Below are 23,891 nucleotides of genomic sequence, written 5' to 3'. Positions count from 1 at the left end.
AGGAAGTGAGATGAAAGGGGGAGGAAGAATCTGGCTTTTAATTAAGAAACAGATTGAAAGAAAATAAATCCTAGCAGATTAGCATTTCTACAAACTGTGTTAAAAAGAATATAGGTAAAGGCAAACTTCTAAAAATACCCTGATGATTAATTTTAAGAGTAGAACAGAAAAAAATAATTGCAAGTATTAACAGCTTCACTGATGTTACAAAAAAAATATTCATTTTAAATAGCTTACATTAGGAAAGGGTACTTAAAAGGTTATTCTTTCCTAAGTTTATTTCTTCAAGTTACTTTTAAGCTCACTCTCCCTCTATGGAAGCTGAAATGTTTCTAACGGAATGAACGCTTACACTGAATGCTGACTTTCATCACAACTCCTATGAAATAAACTTTTTTGGAACCCGTATCTCCATTTTGAAAGTTGCATCTTTTTCATTCAAATTAAGATATATGCAAGCCTAAAAAAAAAGACAAGTCCTTTTTACAGAAAATGATTATACTTTTACAAAAATTGCAGACAGAGGCAATTTACATTTGGATGAAAATGAGTATATCCAGAAATATGAATATATGAAGATAACTGGACTTTCCCTCTTCTACAGGATACTTTTAACAGAATTTACAAAACCATTGATTTTTATTAAGATATATCCAGACACATAGACACATACCTCATATTCCTTCCTGCAGGCCTTTAAAATATCATTCTTTGCAGAAGCCTGAAAGACAAATTTATCCACTTGAAGTAGAAAATAATAAAATCATGTTGCAAAATAAATATTATTCTACCTTTATATTAACTGTGATAACCGTGGATTCATAACCTATTTAGATGTTCCTTTTTAAGAACCTAAAGAATCCATATAAAGCTTTAAGAAAAAAAAACAGAAATCATGACTGTCAATACTACATTAATTAAAAACCAAAACCTCATATTTCTGCACCAAGTTAGTTGATACAGAGGCAAACAAAGCAACTTTGTTTTTTTGAAAGGTATATGAGATAAGAGTAGAATACAGGAAACATGTAGGAAATGGAAGAACTTGAGCATAAAAATGTCCCTATTTTGCATGCACAGTACCATTTATGTGCCTCTTTCCCTTCTCCTCCTTCTTGTACATAGAATGGTTTGGGTTGGAATGGACCTTAAAGATCATCTAGTTCCAGCTCCCCTGACATGGCTGGGGACACCTTCCACTAGATTAGGTCTCTCAAAGCCCCATCCAACCTGGCCTTGAACAGTTCCAGGGATGGGGTATCCACAACTTCTCTGAGCAAGCTGTTCCAGCGTCTCACCATCCTCACAGTAAAGAATTTCTTCCATATGTCTAATCTAAATCTACCGTCTTCCAGTTTAAAGCCATTACCCCTTGTCCTATCACTATCTGCCCTTGCCAAAAGTCCATCTTTCTTATAAGCCCCCTTTAGGTACTGGAAAGCTGCTATAAGGTCTCCCCCAAGCCTTCTCTTCTCCAGGTTGAACAACTCCAACTCTCTCAGCCTGTCCTCAGAGGAGACGTGCTCCAGCATTCTGATCACCTCCGTGCCCCTCCTCTGGACTCACTCCAACAGGTCCATGTCTTTCTTCTCTTCGAGGAGGCCTTATAGCGGTCTTCTAGTACCTAAAGGGGGCTTATAAGAAAAACGAGGAGAAACTCTTTCAGCAGGGCCTGCTGTAATAGGACAAGGGGTAACGGTTTCAAAATAGAGGGAGGTAGATTCAGACTGGACATAAGGAAAAAAAAATTTACTATGAGGGTGGTGAAACACTGGCACAGGTTGCCCAGAGATGTGGCAGATGCCCCATCCCTGGAAATATTCAAGGCCAGGTTGGATGGGGCTATGAGCAACCTGATCTAGTCGAAGATGTCCCTGGTCCTTACAGGGGTTTGGACTAGATGACCTTTGAAGGACCCTTCCAAGCCTAACCATTCTATGATTCTGATGTTGGACACAGTACTCCAGGTGGGGTCTCAAGAGAGCCAGAGTAGAGGGGGAGAACCATCTCCTTTGATGTACTGGTCACACTTCTTTTGATGCAGCCCAGGATGCAGTTGGCTTTCTGGGCTGTAAGTGTGCATTGCCGGCTCATGGTGAGCTTCTCATACACCAGGACCCTCAAGTCCTTCTCCTCAGGGCTGCTCTCAGTCCATTCTCTGCCCAGCCAGTATTTGTGCTTGGGATTGCCCTCACCCAGGTGCAGGACCTTGCACTTGACCTAGTTGAACATACAGTCCTACAGTTCCTACTGTCAAACAGAATTGTAGAAATTCTCCCTTCAAACTGGAGATCAGTTTCTTCTGTAGAGTACCTTTTGCTCCTTTTTCATATGACAGATATTCAAAATTGTTACTACTAATATTAGTTATTTCCCCCTCCAGTAATTTAAAATACCAGCGTGAAGTCTGACCTTGGACCTCATATCACCTTCTTCAAAATGTCTCCAAAAGGTCCTCAAGTTTCAAGAATCAAAATTAAATATTTCCTATTATCCATAATGTTTGGCAAGTAAATGTATTTTAGTTTAAATGAAAATTATATGAAATGTATCAGTCGGCTAAAGTACAAAATATAGCCAAGACTCTGAGACAGCAGAGTCTGCACTCAAACTATATAGCATCTGATTCTGAGAATAATGAGAAATGATGTAACAACCATTAAATAAAAGTAAAAAAGATTAATAGAATTTTACAGGACACCGCAATAAACAGAAGTGTATCAGGTCTGAAAAACACTTAAAAGCTTTGCTAAGAAAGGCATTTGGGAACTGATACATGAATCCTCTTTCCAGAAGATTAAAAGTATGCAGTTTGTTTACTCACTCAATTCCACACTATTCAGTTTGTGTACTTACAGCTCATCTCTTGTCAAATAGTTTAAACTAAATGCTTTTGGGTGAAGGTAGCATCTTTTTGTGTGTGACAATAGTTTGCAGTAGGCTGCTGGTTCAAGATTAAGATCACACAGGTAACACGCAAGATACTACAGTGAATATTTAGTATATCTGTGCTCCAGAACTGAGTTACAAGGATGATGATAAATAATTATACACTCTGACTCTGAAGATGTTTTTAAGGTCACAAGGATATATTTGGGGAAAACACACCACAAAATGAGATTTTTAATAAAAAGGTCATTGCTAAATTTATGTATTATGCTTAAAATTGTCACTTGACAAAAACAGTGATACTCTAACACCAAAACCAACTAACTTTCATCTGATGAACAAAAACCTCTTTGAGGAGGCACCAAAATCTATTTGGGGCTCTAACCACAATGTTCCATCACTAAACATTACACTGCAAACAAAGAGAGCTTAGAAACAGCCACACGTTGCCTTCCACTTAGCATTATTTTAAAATAACATCTTTTATGTAGAGACTGGGACAAAAAAAAAAAAATCAAGAAATTAAGTTTAGCATAATCAAATAGAGCTTCTGCATCTTTATGGATTCAGTCAATAAATTACTACAAAGTAACAAACTAGATACATCAGCACTAATCACATGCCTACTGCTTGCAAAACAAAACTAAGGGGATTAGCTCCATTTGCCAAGGGCAGTGGTGCTAGGATATGCCTGCAGCCAGGCTCGCTACCTCTTGCACTGGAGCTACTGTGGTGCCCAAGTTATAAACACAGTAAGAGTTCATCTTAACTGTATCTTTATTACTGAGCAATTAAATGTGGCATCAGAACATAACAAAAAAGGCACACCTAACCCTAAGGTCTTAAAATTTCTTCTTCAGGCTCATCAAGACACAGCAAGCAGCCTAGTCCTACAGCACAGTTGAAAACACATATCCAAAAAAAATACTCCCCAAACCTCACCACTTTTTTTAAACTAGGTTTTCATCTCAGCAGTCTTGAACTTTTACTTTTTTACTGAAAATTAACTTAAAAATGTAAATTATTTGTTTAGTTTTTGGAATTTGGTTGCTGGCATTTATCACCAGTAGTACTTCCTTGGAAGTACCTAGTCATATTTTGCAATTTTAAAAATAGTTTATGTGATAATTTAATTTTTATGTTAAAAATGCATTAAGCCTGAAGTTCATAAACAGTACTACATAAATGAATTAAACACAGCATCATTTATCATTAACCACAGAAAAACAATTAGAAAGCCTTACCTGTTTACATGCTTGCCGACATTCCACAGCAATAGCTAACTCACAGCAACCTAAACCAACCCATCCGTCAGACTTCTTCAAAACTCCTTTGAAAATAAGAAGACAATACATATTACAGTAGAAAGAGAAAATATGCCATCATGCTCCCTTGCCTCCCCGTGAGTCAGTTACTTTTCAAATTTGATAATCCTGTTCTCATTCAAGAAGCCTATTTACAGATTACATTTTTATTGGAATTTATGAAGTAATTCCAAACCAACTTTAAGCAAGAAAAAAGCAAGTTTATACCTTCATAAATGCTGGACTGGGCAATTATGAAGTACCGTCTACATATACTGAGCTTACAGATGTCATGGAAAGTATTTTATATATTAACTGAAAGTATCAGTTTGATAATTTATCTAATCTGAAATATAAGCCAAAAGAAAACAGGAAAAAAACCTCATTAAAATTAACATTACCTCCTACAGACACATCCTCTTGTTTTCAATAGCATATTTTTCTGCCAACTTTGTGAAAGTGGAATATGTTTCTTTTTCTTCAAGCTTCCTGTACTGGTTTTAGTCAGGAAGGAGTTAAATTTCTTCAAAGTATCTGGTATGGGGCTATGTTTTGGATTTTTGATGCAAACAGTGTTGATAACACAAGAATGTTTTAGTTATTGCTGAGCAGCGCTTACACAGAGCCAAGGCCTTTTCTGCTTTTCTTACTGATTTGCCAGCAAGTAGGCTGGAAGTGCACAAGAAGTTGGGAGGAGACACAGCAGGGACAGTTGACCCCAACTGACCAAAGGGACATTCCAGACCCTAAGACACTGTGCTCAGCAATAAAACTGAGAGGTGGAGGTTGGTGGAGGCTGTCGTTGCTTGTGGACTGGCTGGGCATCGGTCCCTTGGTGATGAGCAATTGTTTTCTTTCGCATAATTTTTTTTTCTGTCTTTTTTTTTTTTAATTTCTCTTTGTTGTTTTTTCTCCTTCCATTTTTTAAATTATTAAACTGTCTTTATCTCAACCCACGGGTTTTCCCATTTTTACCCTTCTCATTCTACCCCCATCCCACTGGCAGCAGAGTGAGCGAGTGGCTGTGTTGGGCTTAAACCACAAAACTTCCTCTGTAGTTTACATCCTCCCAATAACATAGTTTCATATCCAGAATTATCTTCAAGAAAAGTTTTCCATCTCCCTGTCTCTCTTTTCCCATTTATTTCACTATTCCAATTATTCTAATTTCTTACCATAATGTTACATAGAAAAGCTGCCATGAATTGTTTCATCCTCTTACTCAATTCACAAATATAGATTTTCTTCAAATGAAAGAAGAATGCATTCCTGTATTTATTTCTCACATAACTTTAAAAACAGAAATAATTAAAGGAAATGTTTAACCTATGCAGCTGCCCAGCAACTGTGGCAAATTTGTTACACTTTTTTCTTAGGGTGGGAGGTGGAGTTACTTAGCTTAAATGAACCACTCATTTTTGTTATGAATATTTTAAAAATAAAGCAGTATTTCAGAACATCTAGAAATTATATCCTTTATATGGAAATAAAAAGCACAAAGTAAAAGAATGTCGTAGGTCAGCCCCGATCAGGACCAGACTATGCAGTCTCTCTCTCGCTCCCCCCACCCTCCGAGAGAATAGGAGGAGATGATATAAGAAAAACAGCTCAAGGTTTGAGATAAGGACGGGGAGAAATCCTTAAAGTTACCGTCACGGGCAAAACAGACTCGACTTGGGGAAAACTATTCATTTATTTCTAAAATTAGCAGGAGAATGAGACAGGGAACAAGATAACCTCCCCCCACCCCTCCCTCGTCCTGGGCTTAACATTATCTCTACTACCTCCCCTCCCGAGCGACACCCGGGGTGGGGGGAAGGGAATGGGGGTCGCGGTCAGTTCATCACACGTTGTTTTACGCCGCTGTATCATCGTCAGGGGAAGAACTCCTCGCATTCCTCCCCTGCTCCAGCGTGGGGTCCCTCCCACGGGCCACAGTCCTTCGTGAAACTGCTCCGGTGTGGGTCATCTCTTCCATGGGGTGCAGTCCCTCTAGAACAGCTGTCCCAGCGGGCCCTCCACAGGCCACAGCCTCCTTCAGGCATCCACCTGCTCCGGCGTGGGGTCCTCCATGGGCTGCAGGTGAATCTCTGCCCCTCTGTGGACCTCCATGGGCTGCAGGGGGACAACCTGCTCCACCATGGTCTTCACCACGAGTTGCAGAGGAATCTTGGCCAGGAGCCATGTTACTCCTCCCCCTCCTTCTAAACTGACCTTGGCGTCTGCAGCCGTTCCTCACAACAGGCTGGCAGACGTCTCTCAGGATCCTTTTTACATCTTATTCACTTCTCATCTCCTCTCCACTTCTTGCAGCCAGGCCGGGCCGAGTTGGGCCCATGAGGCTCGTGCCTCCCCCTCTCTGCCCCCCGCTCAGCTGCTTCACATCTTCTCCTCTTTTTTTCCTGTTTTCCCCTTCTTAAATACGTTATCGCAGAGGCGTTATCACGGGACATTCTGCTACCAATCGGCTTGGCCTTGGCCAGCAGCGGGTCCGCCCTAGGCCCGGCCGAGTCCACTGAACAAAGGGGAGCAACTTCTAGCAGTTTCCTATAGAAGCTACCACCTTAGGCCCCCCCTCACTAACAAAACCAGAACAAAGAATCAACCACTTAATTTTAAAAAGTACTCCTAAGCCTTGTAGAAATTCCTATTCAGAAGAGTCACATGGAATGTTCAGCTTTAAAAAAGGGAAGAGCTAGGAGTGACACCAGTGAGCTTAAATTCAAATGCTAAGGAAATACTGGGAAAAAAAAATTAAAAATCATTGCAATCAATGTAAAAAAAATCACCAGTAGGTATTTATAATGAACAAAATTGCCTTTAAAATACACTTTATTGGCTTTACAAACACAGGTGGCATACGAAGTCTTACCAGTATCAGTTTTCACAACATTCTGATAGGCAAATTAAGAAAACACACTAATAATAAATTTATAAAGGAGGAGAAAAGTCTTCAGCTAAATTAACACATTTTCCTAGCAAATTAAAATATTAATTACTTCTATTAAAATAGAAATTAAAACCCTAATGCTTGACACAAGCAAGGATTGCATAGCGGTGGAGGCAGCAGAGAGGCAAAGGTGAAGAACAGCTTTGGCTGCAGCCTGCATTCTGTCACTTTGAGGTGGTCGTGTACCATCTGAATGGTCCAGACCTTCTGGAAGGACTGCAGGCCACTGATGTACCAGTCTTTTTGGAGACTGTCCAAATCTGTTCAGATACATCTGTTCAGAGTATTGGCTCACCTTTCAATTCAAACTAGTTCAAAGCAGTTGTGATGGCCACGAATAACTGCAAATTCAGCTCACCTTCGACTTCCACAACTGGAATACGGAATTATTTTTTCAGAGATTGAGCATCTTTTTTAAAGTGTTAAAAAGACAGCTGTTGTGCACACATCGTAGTTTGTAATCAGTGTTCAAAAAGTAGGAATTTGATGTAATATTTTAAAATAATTCAAAAAGTAAATGCATGCCTACATGTAAGTCACGCACATATATTTAACTACATATGAACAGTTAATTGCCAAATCAACTACTCACTACATTCTATTTTAGACTTAAAATAATGTAGCAGTTGTTTCTGCATAACTTTCATATCTGGAGCTATGCACGACTCCTTTCAATCTAAACAGTAATATCAGTAGACTATTTATTAGTAGGACTGATACTGTAAGATATAAGTAATCTAAAAAATATAAAAGAAATACCATCTGCAATATGAAAACACGATTTCCAGAAATCTCTGCCGCAATAACTAGCTATATTAAGGTGAAACACATGATAAATATGGCTATACAGCTTTAGGGGCAATGTCACCACTGAATAGTCACCAGTAAATTACCACTGAATAATCAAGCATCTCTATTTTGTGCAATACAGAGTCTGTGGTTTTCAGACATACTTTTACGGGAACTAAATTGTGCCAAAAGAATGAAACAAGATACAAATACATGCCAAATTAAGAATGCTGATAAATTTCAGCCACAGCTAGTTATTTTCTTGGCAAGTGGCCTTGTCCCCAGGATATTTAAGAACAGCAGACAAGCTTGCAAAGAAAAAAATTGATGTGAAAAAACACTGAATTGCAATTTTAATACAACAACTTATAAATTAGTTTTGTAGTCAAGGTAATTAAAAAGTATGCATTTCTAGATGAAAATACACTCTCAGTGCACAATGACTGGAGTCCATAGTTCTGATCATTCAACAAATTTACCTACAGAAGCACAATACACATCCCTGAACTATAAAAGATCATCTAGTTGCATAACACAGGCTCTTGTCTCACATCTCCTTCAAAATTTTTCAGAAGCCACATCACATTAGTGAGATGTTTTACAAGACATATACATTTTTCTTTATTAAAAATATTTTACTGCAGTCTCCACAAGAGTACTGAAATCAGAAACAGAGGTAAAAAGCTCCACAAACACGAAAAATTAGAATGTCATCTCTGCTACATTTATTTTGTGATGAGAGAAACAGTCTACATTGTGAAAGTATCTGAGAAAGGCCAGATGACTATGATCCTGAGGAAACTTCAGAAAAAAACAAGAAGGAAGAGAGAAAAAGAAGAAAGTAAAAACCAACTTTGTTATCTCATTAAAGTCTTCTACAGTCTGCTTACAGAAAATTACAAAGCTTAAAATCAGAACATAGTTATAATCTAGAATTACAGATTGCTGGGTTTCCTGTCCCCCCGCCATCCCCAGCTGGGTGCTTGTCGTGGTTTTGTTTAGTGGGGGGGGGCTAAGGTGGCAGCTTTTGTAGGAAACTGCTAGAAGTCGCTCCCCTTTGTTCAGTGGACTTGGCCAGGTCTAGGGCAGACCTGCTGCTGGCCAAGGCCGAGCAAACTGGTAGCAGAATGTCCCGTGATAATGCCTCTGGGATAACGTATTTAAGAAGGGGAAAACAGAAAAAAAAAGAGAGAAGAGAAGATGTGAAGAAGCTGAGCAGGGGCAGAGGCGCAGAGGGGGAGGTGCAGGCCTCATGGGCCTTGCAGGCCTCACCCTCTGGCCTCTCGCCAGGCAACCGACTGGGCCCAACTCGGTCCGGCCCGGCTGCAAGAAGTGGAGAGGAGATGAGAAGTGAGTAAGATGTAAAAAAAGATCCTGAGAGACATCTACCAGCCTGTTGTGAAGAACAGCTGCAGACGCCAAGGTCAGTTCAGAAGGAGGGGGAGGAGTAATGCGGCTCCTGGCCAAGATTCCCCTGCAGCCTGCGGTGACGACCATGGTGGAGCAGGTTGTCCCCCTGCAGCCCATGGAGGTCCACGGAGGAGCAGAGATCCACCTGGAGCCCGTGAAGGACCCCGTACCGGGGGAGGTGGATGCCTGAAGGCGGCTGTGGCCCGTGGAGGGCCCGCTGGGACAGCTGTTCTAGAGGGACTGCACCCGTGGAAGAGATGACCCATGCCGGAACAGTTCCACGAAGGACTGTGGCCCGTGGGAGGGACCCCACGATGGAGCAGGGGAGTAATGTGAGGAGTTCTTCCCCCGACCATGAAGCAGCGGCGTGAAACAACGTATGATGAACTGACTGCAACCCTCATTCCCTCTTCCCCCCTGTGCCGCTCGGGGGGGGAAGGTAGTAGAGATAATGTTAAGCTTGGGAAGAGGGAGGGGTGGAGGGAGGTTATTTTGTTCTCTGTCTCATTATCCTGCTGTTTGTAGTAATAAACGAATAGTTTTTCCCCAAGTCGAGTCTGTTTTGCCCGTGACGGTAACTAAGGATTTCTCCCTGTCCTTATCTCAAACCTCGAGCCGTTTTTCCTTGTATTTTCTCTCCCTGTTCTCTCGGAAGGTGGGGGGAGTGAGAGAGAGACTGCGTAGTCTGGTCCTGATCGGGGCTGAACTACGACAGTGCTCCTTGATCATCTTTTGCAGGCAGTTTCTTGAACAGTATCATGTGTGCATGATAATCAAGAAACTTCAATTTCCTAGACGAGTTCCAAAAAATAATACATGTTCTGTAGGCCTACTGGATTTAATAAAGAAACATCAACAAACTAATGATATCTACCTTCAGAAAACATGGAAAAACAATCTTCTTTCAGAGAATACTCACATTCCTGAAAATCTGAACATCAGTATTTAAGGCTTACAACACCGTCTTGGCAAGGACAAGAAAACATGACTTAGTGTTGTTTTGTGAAGATAAGCCATAAAGGAAAGTTAACAGAAGACCATCATGACAGGTTTAAGAAAGTAGAAAAAAATGTGAAAAAGAACAGTAGCTCAAGTGGTAGCTGTGAATATTAATGTTTTAAGGTAACTATTGTGATGAAGTTACTGGTAAATCAAACAATTTAAAAATTTTAACACAGATTGGTAATATCAACTTACTGTGGGGAAGGAAATGAAAATAACAAAGGATATATCAAGCAGCAAATTACAAGGTAGAGTCCAAATTATTTAGCATTTATGTTGTGGTATGACAGGATGCTGTTGAAACCCATATGGAAAACAGGTTTCCACCTGCATTCTTAATTAAACTGCCAGGCATGTCATACAGCTGTTAAGAAAGAAAATAACTGTCAAAGTGATCTGTTTATCTGGTCAATATTCTGCAACTCTCTATGATAACACCAACATTGGGAAGGCTGCATACAGTTTCATCATAGAATCATTATGGTTGGAAAAGACCTCTAAGACCATCAAGTCTAACCATGTCCACACGTTTTCAGAACACCGCCAGGGATGGTGACTCCACTGCTTCCTTGGGCAGCCTGTTCTCATGCTTGACCACTCTCTCAGTAAAGAAATTTTTCCTAATATCCAATCTAAACCTCCCTCGATGCAACTTGAGGCCATTTCCTCTCATCCTATCACTTGTTACTTGGGAGAAGAGACCAACACCCACCTCCCTACTACCTCCTTTCAGGTAGCTGTAGAGAGCAATAAGGTCTCCCCTCGGCCTCCTCTTCTCCAGACAATCCCAGTTCCCTCCCACCCAATTTGGTGCCATCAGCAAACTTACTGAGGGAGCACTCAATCCCCTCTTTCAGATCATTGATGAAAATGTTAAACAAGACTGGGGCCAATACTGAGGCCTTGGGAACACCACTTATGGCCAGTTGCCAGCTGGATTTAACTCCTTTCACCACAACTCTCCAGGCTTGGCCATCCAGTCAGTTTTTAACCCAGCTAAGAGTATACCTGTCTAAGCCATGAGCTGCCAGCTTCTCTAGAAGAATGCTGTGGGAGATGGTATCAAAAGCTTTGCTAAAGTCCAGGTAGATAACATCCACAGCCTTTCCCTCATCCACTAGGCAAGTCACCTGGTCACAGAAGGAGACCAGGTTGCTCAAGCATGACTTGCCTTTCATGAACCCATGCTGACTGGGCCTGATTCCCTGCACATGCCAGGTGAGCACACTCAAGATGAACTGCTCCATAAACCTACTCAGTACCAAGGTCAGGGTGACAGGCCTGTAGTTCCCTGGACGTTCCTTACAGCCCTTCTGGTATATAGCCATCATATTGGCAACCCTACAGTCAACGGGGACCTCCCCTGGTAACCAGGACTGCTGATAAATGATGGAGAGTGGCTGGGCAAGCTCCTCCACCAGCTCTCTCAGCACTCTTGGGTGGATCCCATTCAGCCCCATAAACCAGGTGGTGTAGAGGTTGATAACTGCTTCCCCCTGGATTATAGGGGCATTCATTCTGTTCCTCATCCCCGTCTCCCAGCTCAAGGGGCTGAACACCCTGGGGATAACTGGTCTGACTATTAAAGATGGAGGCAAAGAAGGCATTAAGTACCTCAGTCTTTTCCTCATCCCTGGTGGCAATGTTCCCCCCTCCCGCATCCAATGAAGGATGGAGATTCTCCTTGGCTCTCTTTTTGTCATTAATGTATTTGTAAAAACATTTTTTGTTATGTCTTATAACAGTGGCCAGATTGAGTTCTAGCTGGGCTTTTGCCTTTCTAATTTTCTCTCTGCATGACCTAACCAGATCCCTGTACTCTTCTCAAGTTGCCTGCCCCTTCTCCCAAATGTGGTAAACTCTCTTTTTTTTCCTTAAGTCCCAGCAAAAGCTCCCTGTTCAGCCAGGCTGGTTATCTTTCCCACCAGTTCATCTTATAGCACATGGGGAAAGTCTGCTCTTGTGCCTTTAAGACTTCCTTCTTGAGGAATGTCCAGCCTTCCTGTCAGTGTGTGTGTGAAAACACTTTGCAGATGTTGCACTATGAAAAATCAGAGATGTTGATCCACTCAAAACTCAGTTTGTGGCCCCATTCTAAACTGCGTTATGAAATACTTTCTATACTGAGGGCAGTCAAAGGGAAGAAAAATCAGAAAGAAAACTACAGAATCACTGAGGTTGGAATGAACCTCTGGAGATCCTTTAGTCCAACCTCCCTGCTCAAAGCAGGGTCACCTAGAGTAGACTGCCCAGTACCATGCACAATAAGGTTTTTAATACCTCCATAGATGGAGACTCCAAAACTAGGACACTGAGCAACCTTTTCCACTTTTCAATCATTCTTACAGTAAAAAAGTTGTGGTTTTTTTTTATAGGTTTAAATGGAAGTTACCGTTGTTCAATTTGTGCTCACTGCCTCTTGTCCTGCCACTGGATACTGCTGAGAAGAGCATGGCTCCCTCTTCTTTAAACACTTCCATCAGATAATTATACATATTGATAAGATCCACCCCCCTCAGCTTTCTCCTCATGATAGCAGTAAACAATCCCAGTTCTCTCAGCCTGTCCTCATATACTTTCCAGTCCCTTACTCATGTTAAAGTGGCTCTTTGCTGGACTTGCTCCAGTCTGTTCATATCTTTCTTGTACTGAGATGCCCAGAACTGGACACAGCATTGATGAGACCGCACCAGGGATACTGAGTAGAGGGAAAGGACCACCTCTCCCTTCATCTGCTGGAAACACTCTCCTAATGCAGCCGGGGTACTGTTGCCCTACTTCGCTACAAGGGCACACTGCTGGATCATGTTCCACTTTGTGGTAGTTCAGCCCCGATCAGGACCAGACTACGCAGTCTCTCTCTCACTCCCCCCACCCTCTGAGAGAACAGGGAGAGAAAATATAAGGAAAAACGGCTCGAGGTTTGAGATAAGGACAGGGAGAAATCCTTAAAGTTACAGTCACGGGCAAAACAGACTCGACTTGGGGAAAACTATTCATTTATTACTACAAACAGCAGGATAATGAGACAGAGAACAAAATAACCTCCCTCCACCCCTCCCTCTTCCCAAGCTTAACATTATCTCTACCACCTTCCCCCCCCCGAGCGGCACAGGAGGGAAGAGGGAATGGGGGTTGCAGTCAGTTCATCATACGTTGCTTCATGCCGCTGCTTCATGGTCGGGGGAAGAACTCCTCACATTCCTCCCCTGCTCCGTTGTGGGGTCCCTCCCACGGGCCACAGTCCTTCGTGGAACTGCTCTGGCATGGGTCATCTCTTCCATGGGGTGCAGTCCCTCTAGAACAGCTGTCCCAGCGGGCCCTCCACGGGCCACAGCCGCCTTCAGGCATCCACCTCCCCCGGTACGGGGTCCTTCACGGGCTCCAAGTGGATCTCTGCCCCTCCATGGACCTCCATGGGCTGCTCCACCATGGTCGTCACCGCAGGCTGCAGGGGAATCTTGGCCAGGAGCTGCATTACTCCTCCCCTCCTTCTGAACTGACCTTGGCGCCTGCAGCCGTTCCTCACAGCAGGCTGGCAGATGTCTCTCAGGATCTTTTTACATCTCATTCACTTCTCATCTCCTCTCCACTTCTTGCAGCCAGGCCGAACCGAGTCAGGCCCAGTCGGCTGCCCGGCGGGAGGCCAGAGGGTGAGGCCTGCAAGGACCACAAGGCTCACGCCTCCCCCTCTTTGCCCCCACTCAGCTGCTTCACATCTCTCCTCCTCTTTTTCTGTTTTCCCCTTCTTAAATACGTTATCGCAGAGGCGTTATCATGGAACATTCTGCTACCAGTTTGCTCGGCCTTGGCCAGCAGCGGGTCCGCCCTAGGCCCGGCCGAGGCCACTGAACAAAGGGGAGCAACTTCTAGCAGTTTCCTACAGAAGCTACCACCTTAGGCTCCCCCCCCACTAACAAAACCACAACACACTTGCTGTCCACCAGGATCCCCAGGCATGTTTCTAAAAACCTGTTTCCCAGCTGGTCAGCCACCTGTGTGCTGTGGAGCATAGGGCCTTCACCAGGTGCAGGACTTTGCATTTCCTTTTTCGGAACGTAATGAGGTTCCTGTCTGCCTATTTCTCTAGCTTGTCAACATTCCTCTGAACAGCGGCACATCTATCTGGTCTAGTAACCTCTCCTCACAGTTTTGTATCATCTGCAAATAAACCGAGGGTGCACTCTGTCCCAGCATTAATGAAGATGTTAAATAGGACTAGATACAGCATCAGCCTCCTCAGATACTGGCCTCCAGATGGACTCTCTGCCACTGATCACAAACCTTTGAGCCCAGCAGTTCAGCCAATTTTTAATCCACCTCCACTGTTCGCTTATCCAGCCTACAATTCATCAGTTTGTCTATAAGGATGTTACAAAAAAACAGTGCTGAAAGTCTTACTAAAGTTGAAACAGACAACACCCACTACCCTTATCTAACAACCCAGTTGTCTCATCATAGAGGGTTATCATGTTGGTTAAGCACAATTTCCCCTTCATAAATCCATGCTGACTATAACTAATCACTTTCTTTACCTTGATGTGTTTGGAAATGGTTTGCAGGAAGATCTGTTCCATTACCTTCCCAGGATTTGAGGCGAGACTGACCAGCCTGTAGTTCCCCAGGTCCTCCTTGCCCTTTCTACAGGCAGGAGTGACATTTGCTTTCTTCCAGTCGTCAGCATCTCCTCACAATACCCATGACCTTTCAAAGATTACTGAGAGTGATCTTGCAATGCCATTAGCCAACTCTCTCAGCATTTGTAAGGTATCTATCAATTCCTATAGACTTGTGTTTAGTTCGCTTAAATATTACCTAACATGATCCTCCTCCATCAAATGCAAGTCTTCCTTGCTCCAGACTTCACCACTGATCTCAAGATCTGGCATTCCTGAAGGCTCATCTTACCAGTAAAGACTGAGGCAAAGAAGGCCATGGCCTTTTTAATGTCATTTGTTACCAGGTCTCCTGCCCCATTCCGCAGCAGGCCCTCATTTTCCATAGTCTTCCTTTTGCTGCTGATGCAGTTAAAGAGCAGCAGCTTTCTGGCTGCCCTTCACATATCTCACCAGGATCAACTCCAGACAGGCTCTGGCTTTTTGTCATAGTTTAGCCCCACTCGAGATCAAGCTACATAGTCTCTCGTTCACTCCCCTGACCCTCCAAGTGAATAGAGAGAGATAATGTAAGAAAAAAGGCTCGAGGTTTGAGATAAGGACCAGGAGAGATCCTTAAGTTACCATTACATGCAAAATGGACTCGACTTGGGGAAAACTATTCATTTCTTATTAGTAGTAAAAACAAAACAGGATAATGAGAAAGAGAATAAAGTTCGCACCTCCCCGACTCAGCTTCTTCACGTCTTCTTCCTTTTTAAAAATGTTTTTTCCCCTTCTTAAATATGTTATCGCAGAGGCATTATCAGGGAACATTCCGTCACTAACTGGCTCGGTCCTGGCCAGCGGCGGGTCCACCCTAGACCTGGCCGAGTCCACTGGACAAAGTAGAAACTTCTAGCAGCTTCTTGCAGGATACAAGCTCAGGATACTACAGAAAGATTTCACTTTTCTCACAGGACTGATCTACGATTTACAGCACCATTGAAGAAAACTTTTTTCCCATAAATCAGAGGACAACAGAACCCTACCATAAAGGCATCGAAGAGGCCTCACACCAGTTTAGGAAGTACAGGAAGACAATTTGGAAGCACTTCATTAACAAAGATTTCCTATGCTTTTTCATTTGCGTAGACAAACCTAGCATTCAAAATAAAATATGTATTTCTCACTTGCGGTAAAAGCATTGCCACTCGTTTGTATATAGCTACTAAGCTTCAGTGAAGATTAGGTATTGTCTCCAACTGAAAATTTATCAGGTTTTAGATGAGACAGCAGCACTGCAACTCCAAAATATATTATTGGTTAAGTAAAACTATTAAAATATAAGATAGTAAATCTCTGCATGCACTGGAATCAACAGTTTGCCTCTGAGGTGGGGTGAGGGGGAAGCCTGAGCAGATGCCACAATACTGCTACAACCTCCTCTTTCCTCACTACCACTTTTTCAAAAATAACACGCTAACTTCACTCGAAGTCTTTTAGAAATGACATATGATAGAATAGTACTAGTTAAGTCCAATTTCATCTATTTTTGAACTCTCCTTTTAACATAACAGTCTTGTCTTGTGATGTATGCTTTAACTTTCTAAATCCACCTGCACCAAGCAGTTTGGTTCCTGTTCTGAGCTTCTGCACATCTTAAACTGTTTGTCCCTCTGTTACTCAGTTTTTTTCCAAATTATACTGCATGTAGAGCAAAGTTGCAATAATCCATGATTTCGTAGGTCAGACTAAGGTATACTGGAACTAAAAATACTAGAAAATATTTTAAGGAAAGAAACTGTGATATTTCTTGAATGTGTCACAGAAGCACACGTTTAATCATACGAATACATTAAACACTTTCTAACTAGGAAAATAAAATAAGCTTTTTAAAAAAAAAAACAACAAGACACAGGCAACCCAGCTTAAACTAAAGGAAACTAGACATCAAATACAGTTTTGTGATGGTTTAGCCCGAATCACCACACAGTTTCTCACTCACTCTCCCCCTCCCCAGTGGGATGGGGGAGAGAATTGGGAAGGAAGGAGAACTCGCAGGTTGAGATGAAGACAATTTACTAAAATAACAAGGGAAAACTACAATAATAACAGAATATAAGGATATTAAAATGTGCAAAGTGAACAATATATGTTTTCTCACCACCCGATGTCCCAGTGACCGATACAGCCCATCCCGAGCAGCGATCACTGAAACAAAACCGAGCGGCAAGCAAAGGAGCAAAATGAAGCCAGCAAGGTAGAGGGAACGATGCCAGCAAATGAGGGAAAAAGATGGATAAGAGGAAGGCAGATACCCACCCTGGCCACCCCCAACTTATATACTGAGCATGACGTTTATGGCATGGAATACTCTCTTTGGCCAGTTTGGGTCAATTATTCTGTCTGTCTTTCTCCCAGCTTCCTGCATCTGCACATTAGCGAGACTTGGAAAGCAGGACGGTGTCCGTGGTTTCATTCACAACAATTGGTATCATCAGGGTGTTTATCAACATTCTTCACACATTAAATCCAAAACATACCAGCTACTGAGAGGAAAATTAACGCCATCCCTGCCAAAACCAGGACAAGTTTATAACGGATGTATAATGAAAGTTAAACTAACACAAAATCTGTAGGTGCAGGTGGTACACACAACATCAAAACATGCATATGGTGAAAAAGCAACACAATTCAATAGTAAACTAGTATGTCTTACCTGGCAAAGAAGAATTTATACAACCCCACACTTCTCCCTGAAAAAGTAAAATGCAATTAAGCAAAAGGAAGCGTACAGAACAAGAAAGTTTCTAGCAAACACAAAAGCATTTTCAGCATTTTTGCCCTAGGTTTTAAATATTCTATTGGAAATATTCTTATATCTAAAACACCTTTTGAAGAAGCACTACATGATGTAAGTTGAGTACTACTTGCTCTGATGAGAAGGCTGCCATCTACAGAGTATGGAATCAACAGCAGCATTTTTGTAGGTGCAGAACGCGCTGTGATTACCTGGAATATGCTAGCTAGTCAACTTTCTCCATCGGTGTTTAGAGAACCTAGTAGCAACTGTTTAGGCAAAGAAACAGATTTATCTAGGACCAAGACTTGTGGAGAAGCTTATTGCTCTAGCACTCCTTTCCACTAGCTTGAAAAAAAACCCAAACCCTAAACAACACACATAACCACACACAAAACAAAAGGGTTTTTAAGGTACCCGAGAGATCAGAGACATGTAGCTTCAGGGAAAGATAGATATATGGAAGAGAGTTGTATAAGTGAAGTTTACTAACATGAAAAGTTACAATAGTGATCTGCTGAGCTCACCCCGACTGCAAAGCACTTCTGGTCCTAAGCACAGGTTCTGCTAAATGACCTAACTGGCTGATGGTATTAGGCAGAAGAATTCTTTAAACGGTTCTCTTTCTTCGGCAGGAAAAAAAAGAAAAACAAATATTAAGATCTTACTAAAGAGCTGCTGTCCCTATCCCTTTCTTACTGTGATTAGCAAGGCCAGCCAAGCTGACTATGGAGGATTCTTTACATTGGTGCTAGTGAAAAAGAAATCTCAGGTCAGACACTGGTCTGCCACTGGTACTTATGTTACCCACCCAACTGAAGTTACAAACGTCCTGGAAGAAGGAGGTTTAAGCAGCAGAGGAAGAACTCCATCTAAGGTATAATTTTAGTTCAACTGTCAAGAACAAGTACATAACACAGTTACAGTGGGTGCACTGTATTAGAAGCCTGAAGAATTAAAAGCTGTGGGAGTTGTTATAGACTGTATGTATGTAACATCCTACAACTGGAGTCTTACAACACTTAGACCATACAATCACAGTACAGTATTTAAAATGACAAGAGTACAGAAAAGTCTTGAAGGATGTACCAGTTTTAGCTGAGATAGAATTGATTTTCTTCATAGGAACTAGTTGTGTTGGTTTTGTTTAGTGAGGGGGGCCTACGGTGGCAGCTTCTGCAAGAAGCTGCTAGAAGTTTCCCCTTTGTCCAGTGGACTCAGCTGGGTCTAGGACAGATGTGCCGCTGGTCAGGGCCGAGCCAATTGGTGATGGAATGTACTCTGATAAGGCCTCTGCAATAATGTATTTAAGAAGGGGAAAAATAAATTAAAGGAGGAAGAAGATGTGAAGAAGCTGAAGCGAGAGCAGAGAGGGGCAGGCGTGAGCCTTGTGGCCCTCATCCTCTGGCCTCCCACCAGGCAGCCATCTGGGCCCAACTAGGCCCAGCCCAACTGCAAGAAGTGGAGAGATGTGAAGAAAACTGGAGAGGCACCTGCCTGAGCGGACTGTGAAGAATTTCTTGTGAGAGGAACAGCTGCAGACACCAAGGTTGGTGAGGAAGGAGGGAGAGGAGTAATGCTGCTCCCAGCAGAGATTCCCCTGCAGCCCATGGTGAGCCAGGCTGTCCCCCTGCAGCTCATGGAGGTCCAGAGAGAATCAGTGATCCACCTGCAGCCTATGGAGGACCCCATGCTGGGGAATGTGGATGCTCAAAGGAGGCTGACCACAGCCCCCATTCCCTATCCCCCGGTGCCGCTCAGGGAGGAGGTAGAGAAGTCAAGACTGAAGTTGGGCCCAGGAAGAAGGTGAGGCTGGAGGCAAGGTGTTTTTGTATTTGTTCTTATTTCTCATTATCCTACTCTGACCTTTTGATTAGCAATAAATTAATATCCTCAAGTTGATTCTCTTTTGGCCATGACAGTAACTGGTGAGTGATCTCTCCCTGTCCTTATCTTGACCGATTAACTTTTCATCATATTTTCTCTCCTCCGTTCACTTGAGGAGGTGGACTGACAGAGTGGCTTAGTGGGCACCTAGTATCCAGCCAGGCTCAACTCACCACAAGGGGCTTTCAAGTAAAGGATACTTAACATGTTCTTTAAGACAAAAATAAAAGTTCAATTCAATCACAGAAACAGCAACACATATTGTCATGCAATGATTCTGTCATCACAGGAATTAATAACTTCCTAAAATCGCAATAGATCTGTATTTAATGATCTTTAATTAATTTTAAATTAATTAAATTAATTAATTGATTTAATGAGCCCCCAACACAAGAAGGACATGGACCAGTTGGACAGGGTCCAGAGGAGGGCCACAAAGATGATAAAAGGGCTGGAGCACCTCTCCTCTGAGGACAGGCTGAGAGAGTTGGGGCTGTTCAGCCTGGAGAAGAGGAGGCTCCAGGGAGACCTGATAGCGGCCTTCCAGTACCTTAAGGGGGCCTACAAGAAAGATGGGGAGAGGCTGTTTAGTAGGGCCTGTTGCAATAGGACAAGGAGTAATGGTTTTAAAATAGAGGGGGGTAGATTTAGATTGGATATTAGGAAAACACGTTTTACAATGAGGGTTGTAGAGCACTGGAACAGGTTGCCCAGAGAGGTGGTGGAAGCCCCATCCCTGGAAATGTTCAAGGCCAGGCTGGATGAGGCTCTGAGCAACCTGATCTAGTCAGGGATGTCTCTGCTCCTTGCAGGGGGGTTGGACTAGATGACCTTTGAAGGTCCCTTCCAACCCTAACCATTCTATGATTCTATCTAAAACTGTCCTCCTCCATATTTGTAGGAGTTTCCCACCTACATAAGAGTCAAAGTTAGCTCAAAAGAAACGGGTAAAGAGCTGCTGCTTCTACTAGTTCCACCCCATTGATTCAGTTGACTGCCTTTATTTAATGGGAAGGTTAACAGTTGGACTCAATGATCTTAAGGGTCTTTTCCAGCCTAAATGATTCTATGATTCTAAGATAAAGTCGCCTCTTGTGTTGGCAGTTACTGTATTACTTAATACGAGGCAACACCCTTTCTATCAGCCAACAAGGAGGGGTGCCATGCTCGACCTTGTGCTCACCAACAGGGAGGGGCTGGTGGGGGATGTGGAACTAAAGGACAGCCTTGGCTGCAGCGACCACGACATGGTGGAGTTCAAGATCCACGGGGCAGCAAGGAAACTACATGGCAAGCTCTCTGCCCTAGACTTCAGGAAGGCAGACTTCGGCCTCTTCAGGGACCTGATGGGCCAAGTGCCATGGGAGGCGGCCCTGGAGGGAAGAGGGGCCCAGGAAAGTTGGTCTATATTCAAGGAGCACCTCCTCCAAGCTCAGCAGAGGTGCATCCCGACAAAGAACAAGTCGGGCAAAGAGGCCAGGAGGCCAGCGTGGATGAGCAAGGAGCTCCTGGACCAACTGAAAGTAAAGAAGGAGGCCTATAGAGGGTGGAAACGGAGACAGGTAGCCTGGGAGGTCTACAAACAGGCTGCGCGAGTGGCTAGGGATCAGGTGAGGAAGGCCAAAGCCCTGACAGAACTGAATCTGGCCAGGGATATAAAATGTAACAGGAAGAGCTTTTATAGGTACCTAGGGGACAAAAGAAAGTCCAGGGAAAATGTAGGCCCCCTCCGGAAGGGAACTGGTGTCCTGGTTACCCAGGACATGGAGAAGGCTGAGGTACTCAATGACTTTTCTGCCTCAGTCTTCACCAACAAGAGCTCTTGTCCCACCACCCAAGCTGTAGAAGGCGCAAGCAGGGACTGCGAGGATGAAGAACCACCCATTGTACTCGAAGAGCAGCTTCAGGATCATCTGAGGAACCTAAAGGTGCACAAGTCCATGGGACCTGATGAGATCCATCCGCGGGTCCTGAGGGAACTGGCGGATGAAGTTGCCAAGACACTGGCCATCATATTTGAGAAGTCCTGGTGGTCTGGTGAGGTCCCCAATGACTGGAAGAGAGGGAACATAACCCCAATTTTTAAAAAGGGGAATAAGGAAGACCCGGGTAACTACAGGCCGGTCAGCCTCACCTCTGTGCCTGGCAAGGTCATGGAGCAGATTCTCCTGGAAACCATGCTAAGGCACATGGAGAGCAAGGAGGTGGTTGGTGACAGCCAACATGGCTTCACCAAGGGCAGATCGTGCTTGACCAATTTGGTGGCCTCCTGTGATGGGGTGACGGCATCGGTGGACAAGGGACGAGCAACGGATATCATCTGCATGGACTTGTGCAAAGCTTTTGACACTCTCCCGCACAACATCCTTCTCTCTAAACTAAAGAGACATGGGTTTGATGGACGGACCACTCGGTGGATAAGGAGTTGGCTGGATGGCCGCACTCAGAGAGTGGTGGTTAACAGCTCAATGTCCATGTGGAGACTGGTCACGAGTGGCGTCCCTCAAGGGTCTGTGTTGGGCCCGGCCCTGTTCAACATCTTTGTCGGCGACATGGACAGTGGGATAGAGTGCACCCTCAGCAAGTTTGCCGATGACACCAAGCTGTGTGGTGCCGTTGACGCACTGGAAGGGAGGGATGCCATCCAGAGGGACCTTGACAGGCTGGAGAGGTGGGCCCGTGCCAACCTCATGAAGTTCAACCAGGCCAAGTGCAAGGTCCTGCACCTGGGTCATGATAATCCCAGGAACAAATACAGGCTGGGCGGAGAATGGATTGAGAGCAGCCCTGAGGAGAAGGACTTGGGAGTGCTGGTGGACGAGAAGCTCAACATAAGCAGGCAATGCGCCCTCGTGGCCCAGAATGCCAACTGCATCCTGGGTTGCATGAAGAGGAGCGTGGCCAGCAGGTCGAGGGAGGTGATTCTCCCCCTCTACTCTGCCCTGTTGAGACCCCACCTGGAGTACTGTGTCCAGTTCTGGAGCCCGCAACATAAGAAGGACATGGACCAGTTGGAGAAGGTCCAGAGGAGGGCCACAAAGATGATAAAAGGGCTGGAGCACCTCTCTTATGAGGACAGGCTGAGAGAGTTGGGGCTGTTCAGCCTGGAGAAGAGGAGGCTCCGGGGAGACCTGATAGCAGTCTTCCAGTACCTCAAGGGGGCCTACAAGAAAGATGGGGAAAGGCTGTTCAGTAGGGCGTGTTGCGATAGGGCAAGGAGTAATGGTTTTAAAATAGAGGGGGGTAGATTTAGATTGGATATTAGGAAAAATTTTTTTACAGCGAGGGTAGTGGAACACTGGAACAGGTTGCCCAGAGAGGTGGTGGAAGCCCCATCCCTGGAAATGTTCAAGGCCAGGCTGGATGAGGCTCTGAGCAACCTGATGTAGTCAGGGATGTCCCTGCTCCTTGCAGGGGGGTTGGACTAGATGACCTTTGAAGGTCCCTTCCAACCCTAACCATTCTATGATTCTATCATATTACCTGAAGGAATGTAGACAACACAATGTCTGTAACCAGTGCTTCAGAAAACAGATAATCTGATTAAACTCATAACCTATTCGCTCATCTGTGCAATATCAGTAGAACACTTCACCCACAAAGACAAGTGGTACCTGAAAACAGCAAATATGGTATTAAGTTGAACTGTTAACTATTTTATATCTAGATGTCTTTTCAAAAGTTTATAAATACTACAGTTCAGTGATTAATTTAATACACACACTGGACAGTAAACTTGTCATTTATAAAATGGTAATTGGGAGGTTTTTTTTTTTAAAATAATAATTGTGTCAGTTATTCTCCCCCTTTCAGATAACTCTCCAATCCTGTCTTCTAAAAAGGCACTCTACTACACAGATAGATCCTACCCTTCTTATCAGGGAATAAAAGATAAAGAAAACCAGTTCCAAAGCAAATGCTACAGGTTTTACTCATATAATCAGCTGTCTACAACTTTCCAAGACCTTAGAGCTGATGATCCATAGAAAAAACAAACACTGAAAAAACATACTTTTGACATATATGGGGAAAGGATCTGTAAGCAAATACAATACTGCAAAGTTGCTTATCAAATGTTATTCTCAGATTTACTACACATACCCATTGGTCACTTGAGCTGAGTATATGTTTTAGGCTAGCTGAAAACAGTATTGATACAGTTTAGAAGTTAGAAAAATTACAAAAAAAAAAGTAAACGTGTTGAGATATTCCAAGTCGTCAAGAGATAAGACTCCAAAATTTACAGTCTGAATGACAGTGTT

The 23,891-nt window shown here is 43.4% G+C and overlaps 1 protein-coding gene across 1 annotated transcript in view; it reads right to left on the bottom strand.

Moving 5' to 3' along the window:
• The window catches only part of RECK (reversion inducing cysteine rich protein with kazal motifs), a 75,880-nt gene that overhangs the window by 39,166 nt on the left and 12,823 nt on the right, over positions 1 to 23,891 (bottom strand). Inside the window, exons 4-6 of the mRNA XM_086743115.1 lie at positions 17,662 to 17,698; positions 4,134 to 4,219; positions 674 to 721 (exon numbers count right to left, since the gene is read on the bottom strand). Of these exons, the coding sequence (XP_086599241.1) occupies positions 674 to 721; positions 4,134 to 4,219; positions 17,662 to 17,698 (171 nt within the window). The remainder of the gene's footprint in view (positions 1 to 673; positions 722 to 4,133; positions 4,220 to 17,661; positions 17,699 to 23,891) is intronic.

Source organism: Chlamydotis macqueenii, chromosome 2 (genome assembly GCF_036417535.1).
Source record: "Chlamydotis macqueenii isolate bChlMac1 chromosome 2, bChlMac1.mat, whole genome shotgun sequence".
Classification (NCBI taxonomy): Eukaryota; Metazoa; Chordata; class Aves; order Otidiformes; family Otididae; genus Chlamydotis; species Chlamydotis macqueenii.
This window is presented reverse-complemented; position numbering and strand designations above follow the sequence as displayed.